Below are 9,786 nucleotides of genomic sequence, written 5' to 3' on the forward strand. Positions count from 1 at the left end.
AGGGGGTGGTGGGGTGGGGAGGGGGCGGGGCCAAGCGCGCGCGCGCGGGGCCGGGGGGGAGGGGGGAGCAGGGCGGGGCGCGCATGCGCGGGGCGGGTGGGGGATGGGGCGGGGGCTGCGGATGGGGCTGGGGGGGGGGGCCCCGGCCCTGGGGGGGGGACGCGTCCGAGGCCCCCCCAAATTCCTCCCCCCCAAAAAACAGCCCCAACCCCTGGCCCCCACCCCAAAAAAAATAAAAAGTAATAAATAAATAAAAAAAAAAAAGACACCCCCTAAAAAAAAAAGACCCCCCCAAAACACCCCCCCCAGAGACACCCCCCCCAAGAGCCCCCTCCTAAAAGACCCCCCCCAAAAGAGCCCCCCCCAAAAAAAGACCCCCAAAACACCCCCCCCAGAGACGTCCCCTCTTCTAAAAGACCCCCAAAAGAGCCCCCCCCCAAAAAAAGATCCCCCCCAAATAGCCCCCCCCAAAAGAGCCCCCTCCTAAAAGACCCCCCAAAAGAGCCCCCCAAAGAGCCCCCCCTGCAAAAAGACCCCTCCCAAAAGCCCCCCTCCAGCCCCCCCTGCAAAAAGACCCCCCCCAAATCCCCCCTCCCCAAAAACCACCCCCCCTCCCCGTGCCCCCCCCCCCCGTGTTGCAGCAGGGACAGGCGAGGCCCGGGGGGCCAGAAAGGCTTTAATAGAGCGGGGGGGGGGGGGCACGGGGGGGGGATTTTTTTTGGGGGGGGGGGGGGGGTAGTGTTTGTACATATGTACAGCCTTGTGCTTGGGGTGCCCGTCCGTCCGTCCGTCCGCAGCCCCCCCCCCCCCATACCCCAACAGGGGGGTTAGAATTTGGGGGGGGGGGGGGGGGTCTGGGGGTCTCGTGGGGGGGGGTCCCGGCCCCTCAGTTGTTCTCGAAGAGGGCCAGCAGGTCGTCGTTGCTGCTGCTGGGCAGGTCGGGGGGGCCCAGGTAGGACAGCAGCTCGTCGGGGTTCGTCAGCTCGGGGAGCAGCTGGGGGGGGGCACGGCCGACACCGTCAGCCCCCCCCCCTAAATAAAATAACCCCAAAACACCCCCCCCTTTAACACACGCACACACCCCGTAACTCACGTCCAGCGCTGGCTCGGGCCCCTCGCTGCTGCCCGCCATGGGCGGCGCGGGGCCGAAGGCCAGGTCGGGGCCGTGCCCCCCCGGGGGGGCAGAAGGGCCCGGGGGGGGCCGGGTGGGGGGCGCGGGGCGGTGGGGCAGGGGCTGCGCGGTGCTGCCCAGGGCCGCCGCGTGGGACGGCTCCATCCGGCCCGCGGGAGGCAGCTGGGGGGAGAGCCTTCGTCACCATCATCATCATCAGCACCGGCACCATCACCAGCGTCATCCTCCCCAGCGCCATCTTCATCATCCTCACCCTCCTCATCCTCACCCTCCTCAGCATCATCCTTCCCATCACCGTCTTCATCCCCCCCCTCACCCTCACCGTCTTCATCATCCTCGCCCTCACCTTCATCCTCACCATCATCACCCTCACCATCTTCATCACCCTTCTCATCCTTACCCTCGCTGTCCTCATCATCCTCACCTTCATCCTCCTCATCACTATCCTCATTCTCTCCCTCACCTTCATCCTCACCCTCCCCATCCTCAACCTCCCCCTCCCCTTCCTCCCCCTCCTCATCATCCTCACCCTCACCTTCATCACCCTTCTCATCCTTACCCTCAGTCCTCATCATCCTCACCTTCATCCTCCTCCTCATCACTATCCTCATTCTCCCCCTCCTCCTCCCCCTCACCATCATCCTCACCCCCCTTCTCATCTTCCCCATCACCCTCTTCATCCTCACCCTCATCATCCTCACTGTCTTCATCCTCCTCACCCTCCCCATCTTCATCATCCTCATCCTCCCCCTCCCCATCTTCCTCCCCTTCATCCTCCCCCTCCCCATCCTCGTCCTCCCCATCCTCCCCCTCCCCACCTTCATCATCCTCCCCCTCCCCATCCTCATCCTCCCCCTCCCCATCTTCCTCCCCACCCTCATCCTCACCCCCCCCCCCAGCCCCTCTGACCTGTCCGGAGAGAGGGGGCGCGGGCGGCTTCTCGGGGGGCAGGAGGCCGCCGGGGAGGTCGGGCGGGTAGGAGCCGGGGGGGGGCCCCGGCGCGAACTCGCTCAGCGTCGGCGTGCCGGGGGCGGCCGGGGGGAACGGCTCGGGGAAGCCGCCGGGCCCGGCGAAACCAGAACCTACCCGAGGGAAACGGGGGCCAGAGCGGTCGGCGTCGGAGGGGGGGGGACATTACGGGGATGGGGATGGGGGAGGACACGCCGGGGAGCCCCCCGCTCACCCTGGGCGCTGTACTCGGCGGGGGCGGGCGCGGCGGGGGGCGGCAGGGCCGGGAAAGGCGAGGAGCCGGGCCCCAGGGCGGCGATCATCTCCATGATGCTGGGCAGCACCATGTGCGTGGGGCTCATGGTCCGGCAGCGCTTCAAGGCCGGCCCGTCCGGCTCCTCCTTGACGTGCACGTCGGGTTTCACGGGGACGGGCTTCCAGCTGCACGTCGGGTCGATGGTGATCTCCTCGTAGTCCGAGCTGAGCGGGGACGGCGGCTCAGGGGTGTGGGGAGGGGGTTATAGGGGGGTGACGGGGGGCACGCGGCCCACCCCGGGGGTGCTCGGGGCGTTACGTACTTCTGGATGTAGATCAGGATGCCCAGCATGTACTGGTCCACCTCCAGCCCCTCCAGCAGCGCCGTCTTACTGCGGGCAGAGTAAGGGGGGTGAGGATGGAGCCCCGGGGATGGACCCCAAGGGGCGGCCCCGTGGGGACAGCGAGGGACAAAGCCACGGGGACACTGAGTGGGGACACCGAGAGATGTCCCCGTAGGGACACTGAGGCACAGCTCCATGGGGACACCGAGGGATGGCCCTGAGAGGACACCGAGGGACACCGAGGACACCCAGCACCGCCACGGCACAGCCCCGAGGGGACACCGAGATGCATCGAGGGATGGCCTGGTGGGGACACCGAGGGACACCGAGGGCGGGCTCCATGGGGACACGATGCTCACCAAGGAGCACGGGGCACAACCTCACGGGGACACCACGATCAAAACCCCATGGGGACACCGAGGGACGGCTGCATGGGGACACCAAGGAGCGGCTCTTTGGGGACACCGAGGCACGTCCCCGAGGGGACACGAGGGACAAGGGACCCCGTGGGACGCACTCACTTGCAGACAGGGCAGCGCCACGTGCCCCGCTCGCAGTTGAGCTGCAGGTAGGACTCCAGGTCGAAGCACTGCGGGGGAGAGACAAGGCTCAGCTCCGGGGAGAGGGGACACGGGGGGGGGGGACACGGGGGTCCCCGTGGTGCCCACCTGTATGTGCCGGCAGTCGTGGCCCCTGGCGGGGAGCTGGATGCGCCGGAAGGTGATGGGGCACTTTAGGGACACCTTGATGGCCGTCTGCTCCACGCCGTCCTCGCCGTTGGGCCCCGGCGTGCCCGGGATGGTCCCGCTGCTGAAGTTGCGCTTGACTGAGGCCGGGGAGGGGGGGGTTGGTGGCGGAGGTGGTGAGGAGAGGGGTGCCCCCCCCCACCGTCCCCGGCACTCACTTTTGGTGATGCAGTGCTCGGCGGGCAGCAGGCGCTTCTTGATGAGGCCCTGCAGCACCGAGCGCACCGAGGGCCGGTGCACCAGCTGCAGCACGAAGAGGTGCGACTGCGGGGGGGGGCGACAGCGGGGGGAGCGGCGTGAGGGGCGGCCCCGCGCCCCCGCCCGCCCCGGCCGCCCCCACTCACGCAGCAGCAGGCGGTGACGGTGATCTGGATGGTGTTGCGGCCGGGCTGGCAGACGTGCTTCAGGTAGAGCGGCTTGTGCGACGTCTTGTTGTCGCCGCGCTCGATGGTGAGCGGCGTGGCGTTGACGCTGACCTGCACGGAGGCCGGCCAGTTGGTGTTCATCTGCCGGTCCTCGTGGTGGTAGCACTTGAACTGCAGCTCCAGGTCGGGCCTGGGGGGCGGCACGGGTGGGCGCGGGGCACGGGTGGGCGCGGGGCTGCGCCGCGCCATGCGGCACTACGGCGCGCAGAACTGCGGAGCACCGCGCGGCACCACGGCGTGCAGTGCTGCATAGTGCCGAGCAGCACCATGGTGTGCAGTGCCATATAGCACCACGGAGCACTATGGTGTGCAGTGCTGCATAGTACTGAGCAGCACTATGGTGTGCAGTGCTATGGAGCACCGAGCAGCACTATGGTGTGCAGTGCCATATAGCACCATGGAGCACTATGGCATGCAGTGCTGCATAGTACCAAGCAGCACTATGGTGTGCAGCGCCACATAGCACTGAGCAGCACTATGGTGTGCAGTGCCATATAGCACCACGCAGTATCACAGCGTGCAGTGCTGCATAGTGCCAAGCAGTACTATGGCGTGCAGTGCCATATAGCACCACAGGGCACTATGGTGTGCAGTGCTGCATAGTGCAGAGCAGTACTATGGCATGCAGTGCTATGGAGCACCACGCAGCACTATAGCGTGCAGTGCCATATAGCACCGTGCAGCACTATGTTGCGCAGTGCCATGGAGCACCGCGCTGTGCCATGCGTCACTGCGCTGCACCCTTACGCCTCGCGGCCCCGTGCCGCCCCCCATGGCACTGTGTCAGGGTGTGCCGCGCCCCCCCCCTCCCCACCCCACCCCGCCCCGCGCCCCGACCTCATCATGAGCGTCTTGTAGACGGAGTCGCGCAGCTGGAAGACGTGGTTGCTGACGGCCAGGTTGTGCTGCAGGCGGAAGGGCTCCAGCACCACGCCGTCGCGCACCGGGAAGGTGAGGCGCAGCTCCTCGCCGGGGGGGGGGCCCTGCGGGGCGGGCAATGGGGTGGTGGTGGGACCGGAGGGGGTGCGATGGGGGGGGGGGTCAGGGGACGTAACAGGGCACCGGGGGGGGTCAGGGGATGCGGTGGGGTGGTTGTGGGGGGTCAGGGGGGTGCAGTGGGGCAGCAGTTGGGGTCCCCCCCCCAAGTTTAAGAACCCCTCTGCCTGAAGCCCCTCCCACCCGATGAAACCCCGCCCACCACAGAAGCCCCTCCCACTGCAGCACCACACCCCCATGGGGAAGCCCCTCCCACCCAGGCCACCACCCCCACGAAGCCCCTCCCCCTTCCCCATGGCCCCACCCCCTTTCCCACGAAGCCCCTCCCCCTGCCCCATTAATGGGCAGCGCCAGCAACGCCCCGCCCCCAGCCGCCACAACCCCCGTTGGCCACGCCCCCTTTATGCAGAAGCCCCGCCCACTCCCTAGGCCCCTCCCTGCAGCTCCCAGCCCTTAAAGGGGCCATGCCCCCTGCAGCGGGCGGTGGGCCCAGCCCATACCCGAGGGCGAGGGGTGCAGGGCGGCGATGCCGGGCTTCATGTCGGGCAGGAAGGGCGACTTGACGTCCTGGCCGGGGGACATGTAGGGCGCCATGCTGCTCCCCGGCGTCATGGGCGGCGTGGGGTTCCCGGGCAGGGGTGAGCTGGGGTACCCCGGCATCGACCGGCCCGGCTGCGGGGGCACCGGCACCGTCAGTGAGCGGCGGGGACCGGGCACCGCCGGCACCGGGCACCGTCCCGGGACACGTCCACGCCGCGAGGACTCACCCCGTTGATGGCCGCCTGGCTGTAGGTACCGAAGCTGGCGCCCTGCCCGTTGAACTGCTCGGCTGGCTGCGGGGAGAGGGACGTCCCCCGGGGCTGGCACCCGCGTCCCGCATCCCATCCCCCCCCAGCCCTCGTCCCCGTGCCCGCCGGCCCCTTCTGTACCTTGTAGTAGGGCCCGGCGCTGCCCGAGGCGGAGAGGTACTGGCCCATGCCCGGCTGCATCCTGTGCCCGGGGTAGGACGGGGACGGAGCGGAGGGCTGGGGGGCGCTGGGGGCGTACTGGGTGCCGGCAGCGGGGTACTGCCCGCCCTGCAGGTACTGCTGTGCCGGGTATCCCTGCGGGCGCAGCGTCAGCACCGGGCACGGTCCCACCGCACTGGGGTGGGCACAGGCACCCCGTTCCCACGCTCACCTCACTGGAGTACGCCCGCTTGACGCCCTGGCGTGGGAGCTGCTGGCTCTGGGGGGGGCCGGGGTACGCGTGCTGCGGCATCCGCTGGCCGCCGTACAGGGCGCTCATGCCGGGCGCCCGCGCGGGGCTCATGCTCATGGGGGCCATGCCCGAGGGGCCCATGACGCCCGCCATGCCGGCCGGGCTCATACCGGCGGGCACGGCGGGGCCGCGTGGCGCCGCGTGGGGCAGGAACTGGCTGCTGAAGGGCTGCCCCGCTCCCATCTACGGCACGGAGACAGCGGTCACCCCGGCCCCGCCGCCCCCGCCGCCCGCCCCCGCCGCCGCTGCCGGGCTCTTACCGCCCCGTACTGGCTCAGCTCCTGGCTCTGCTTCTCCTGCAGCGCCGCCACCGTGGCCGTGGCCGTGGCGGTGGCCGTGGCGGCGGCGGCGGCCACGGCGGCGGCGGCGGCTGCTTGGGTGAAGTCGGCGGGGGGCCGGCCGGCGTGCGAGGGGAGCCCCATCCCGCCGGGGCCGCTGGGGCTGCCCGCGTAGCTGCGGAGGACAGGGAGCGGGGAAGGAGCGCCGTGGCGGCCGGCGGCAGCGTGCCGCGGCGCGGAGCCCACCTTACCTGGGGGCGAAGCCCGGTCCCCCGGGGTAGGAGCCGCGGCCGTAGACGCTCTGCTGCACGTAGCCCTTGCCGGGGGCGCCCTCGGCGAAGGGCTGCTGCGCCAGGAACTGCGGCGAGCTCATGCCCGAGCCGGTGCCGGCCATGCCGGGCAGCAGCGGGGTGCTGGAGCTGCTCCCCCCGGGGCCCATGGGGCTGCCGAAAACCTGGGGGGTGCGGAGGAGGAGGCAAGGGGGTGGGTGGGGAACCACGTCAGGCCCCCGGGGGCGGCGGCGCGGGGGTCCCGGGGGCGCCCGGGGCTGGGGGCAGGGTGCCGGCGGTACCTGGCTCTGGGAGGTGTTGCTGACACCCCACACGGTGGTTACCATGGAGAGGGATCCCGCCGGCTGATTGGTGCTTGGTTGCCAAGGAACAGCCTCGTATGCAAATGAACCATCACTAGAAAGAAAAACAACTTAATTAAGATGAAGGAAGGACACACGGAGGAGGCCACGCGCCCGGGTGGCACCGGGGGCCGGGGACGAGGGGGGGGGCGTCATGGCCCGGCACCGACCCACGCTCACCCGTGCGGCGTGGGCGGCAGCGACGGTTTCATGGGGTTCATGGGGTTCATCGGCCGCGGGCGGGCGCGGGCTGGCTCCTCCGAGGCTGCGGCGGGCGCTGCGCCGGCTGCGGGACGGCGGCACCGGCACCGGGGCTGCGGGAGGCACAGGAAACCGCGGGTCAGGGGCAGGGAAGGGAGCCGCGGGGACGGCACCGGGAAAAGAGGTGGGGGGACACCCCGGGGCACAACACCCCCCCACCCCATCACAGCCCTTACCCCAAGGTCTTCGGGGTCCCCGATGCCGGGTGGCGGTGCCGGGAGAGGCGCGGAGCCTCCCTGGCGGGCACGGCCTCCCCCCGGCCTCCCGGCACAGGGACTTGGCGTCCTGCCCAGCCTGGCACGGGGACCGCGCCGGCACGCGCCTGCCCCTGCCGCTGAGCCGTGGGGCTGCTGGGGGGCACCGGGTCCCCAAAAAACCCCCCCCCCCGGGATGTCCTGGTAGCAGGGGGGACACTCCTGGGGACGGGGCACCCCGGTCCCCTCCCCGCTCGCTGTCCCCTCTCCACGGGCGTCCCCCTGAAATCCCCGTGGGAGCAGCCCCCGCGCTGGGTGCTGGGGGCCGGGACGTGGCTGCCCCCCCCCCCAGCACCAAGGGGTCGGGGAAACCGCGGGGACTTTCCGTGGCAGCCAGGGCAGAGCTTGGGGGGGGGGGGGGGACAACGACGACGACGACGATGACGATGGTGACGATGCTGACGGTGACAGCGGACGTGCCCCCCGCCTCGCCCCCCACCCTCGCCAGGGAAACGCCGGCGCTGCCCGGGGTATTTCCAGCCCAGCCCGGCCGAGGTCACCCCGGCGCTTTCGCTTCCCCCCCCTGTCCCCACGCAAAGGTGGCAGTGATGGGGGCGGCGCGGTGACATTTGGGGGGGGGTGACAACCCCCCAGCGCCCCCCGTCCCCCACCCCCGCTGCGTGCTGCCTGCTCCCTGGGGTCCCCCTTGGGGTGGTGCCATCCCCGCAGACCCCAGGGCGCGGGGACATGGCACGGGGGGGGGGGGGGTCCCACGGCCAGGGCCTGGAGAAGGGGGGGGGAACACGGGGGGGGCCACATTCGCCCCCCCCACGCGTCCTCGCTCCGTGACAGCGCCGTGCCCGGCCCCTGCGTGGGCCGGGCCCCCCCCCACGGGGGCTGCCCACGGCGGTGGGCCCACGGCGGCGCCGTGACAAGTCCCGGGGGGCCGTGACAGCGCCGCGCCGGGGCCCCCCCCGCGTTTTTCCCCCCCCCCACCCGCGGCGCAGTTCCCACGGCAACGGCCCCACCGCTGCCCCACGGGGGGAGGATATGGGGGGGGGGGGGGGGGGGCGATTTTCAGCTGAGCCCCGGGTGGCGCAAAGCTGCGCGCGGGGCCCCCCCCGGTGCCCTCCGGTGCCCCCCCCGGTGCCCCCCGTTCCCCCCCGCACTCACCGAGCCGAGCGGCCCAAGATGGCCCTGGCGGCGCCGTGCGCGCGCGGCTGCGCGGAAGCTGCGCGGGATTTTCAGCCCGCGCGCGGCCCCGGCTCCATGGCGCGGCGGCGGGGGAGGGAGGGAGGGGGAGGGGAAAGAAGGGAGGGGGGTGGGGGAGGGCTGGGGGAGGTGGGGGGGGGGTGGGGGGGTGGGGGGCGCGGAGCCGCGGCGGGGCGGGGCGGGGCCGAGCCGAACCGGGCCGGGCCGAGCCGAGCCCGCGCCGTGCCCGCGCCGCCGCGCGCCGCGCACAATGGGGCCGGGAGCTCTGCGCCGTGCGCGGCCCCGCCCCGCCCCTCCCCCCCCCCCCGTTGTCCCCCCCCCGCCAGGCGTGGGCAGCTGAGTGCCGAGAGAGGGAGCGAGGACCTGGGGGGGGTGGGGTGGGGGGGGCACAGAACCCACGCGTGTTCGGCGTGGGGGTGGGGGTAGGGGTGGGGATGCGCGCGGAGCTGCGCGGGGGCGCAGCGAGATGGGGGCAGAGGGAGGGGGGAGGGGGGGCGTGGGGGCGTGGGGGGGGTGGGATGTGAGTGGGGGGGTTGTGACACGCGTGGGGGGGGCACGGACCCAGCACTGGGGTGAGGGGGTGCTGGGGAGGGGCAGGGGCACACGGGTGGGCGAGGGGGACGCTGCGCCCCACGGGGACAGTGATGGGCACGAGTGGGGTCGGCGCCAGGAGTTCGGTGTTTATTTGGGGGGGGGCAACCCCGGCCCGTGGGGGGTCCCTGGGGGTCGCCCCGTCCTCCCCCAGCACTCTGGGCAACCTGCACTGGGAGGAACTGGGAGGAACTGGGAGAGGGAGGAAGCCGCTGTCGCATCGCGCACCCCACAGCCAGAACCCGCCCCCCAGCCCCGGGGTGGCTCCACGAGGACGGAGCCCCCAAATCCTCCCCAAACCCATGGAGGGGGGGGGTCGCAGCCCCTCTTCCCCCCCGGCGCACAACGGACGGACAAGGAGCGGAGGCGCCGGGCGTTTTAGTTTCCAAGGTCTGTAGTTAAGGACGGAGACGGGAGGCGAGCGAGAGACAGACAGACAGACGGACAGACAGACGGACAGACGGCGCCGGGGGCATGCTGCTGCGGCCACGCTGGGGGGGGGGGGGGGGGGCG

At 71.6% G+C, this 9,786-nt stretch overlaps 1 protein-coding gene across 1 annotated transcript; it reads right to left on the reverse strand.

Moving 5' to 3' along the window:
- Positions 1-846: 846 nt before the first annotated feature.
- On the reverse strand, positions 847-8,813 carry ZMIZ2 (zinc finger MIZ-type containing 2). Its single transcript, XM_082785851.1, has 19 exons — positions 8,644-8,813; positions 7,196-7,329; positions 6,956-7,070; positions 6,636-6,838; positions 6,367-6,559; positions 6,026-6,289; positions 5,776-5,949; positions 5,614-5,679; positions 5,348-5,518; positions 4,688-4,833; positions 3,770-3,980; positions 3,584-3,689; positions 3,348-3,505; positions 3,201-3,268; positions 2,659-2,727; positions 2,316-2,560; positions 2,042-2,214; positions 1,094-1,294; positions 847-994 (listed from the first exon to the last, which is right to left on the reverse strand). The coding sequence occupies exons 2-19, from the start codon at positions 7,243-7,245 to the stop codon at positions 887-889; spliced, it is 2,721 nt and encodes a 906-aa protein (XP_082641977.1). The 5' UTR covers positions 7,246-7,329; positions 8,644-8,813; the 3' UTR covers positions 847-886.
- Between the last annotated feature and the right edge of the window lie 973 nt (positions 8,814-9,786).

This window comes from Aythya marila (assembly GCF_965140915.1).
Source record: "Aythya marila genome assembly, contig: HAP1_HAP1_SCAFFOLD_282, whole genome shotgun sequence".
NCBI lineage: Eukaryota > Metazoa > Chordata > Aves > Anseriformes > Anatidae > Aythya > Aythya marila.

Excerpts from the sequence above, each read along its gene's own strand:
- ZMIZ2 (XM_082785851.1), bottom strand. The coding sequence starts at position 7,245 with ATGAACCCCATGAACCCCATGAAACCGTCGCTGCCGCCCACGCCGCAC. Across the intron at positions 5,680-5,775 it reads GCGCCGGGCCCTACTACAAG|CCAGCCGAGCAGTTCAACGG; the intron begins GTACAGAAGGGG and ends CTCTCCCCGCAG. Across the intron at positions 3,690-3,769 it reads CCGTCACCGCCTGCTGCTGC|TCGCACCTCTTCGTGCTGCA; the intron begins GTGAGTGGGGGC and ends CCCCCCCCGCAG.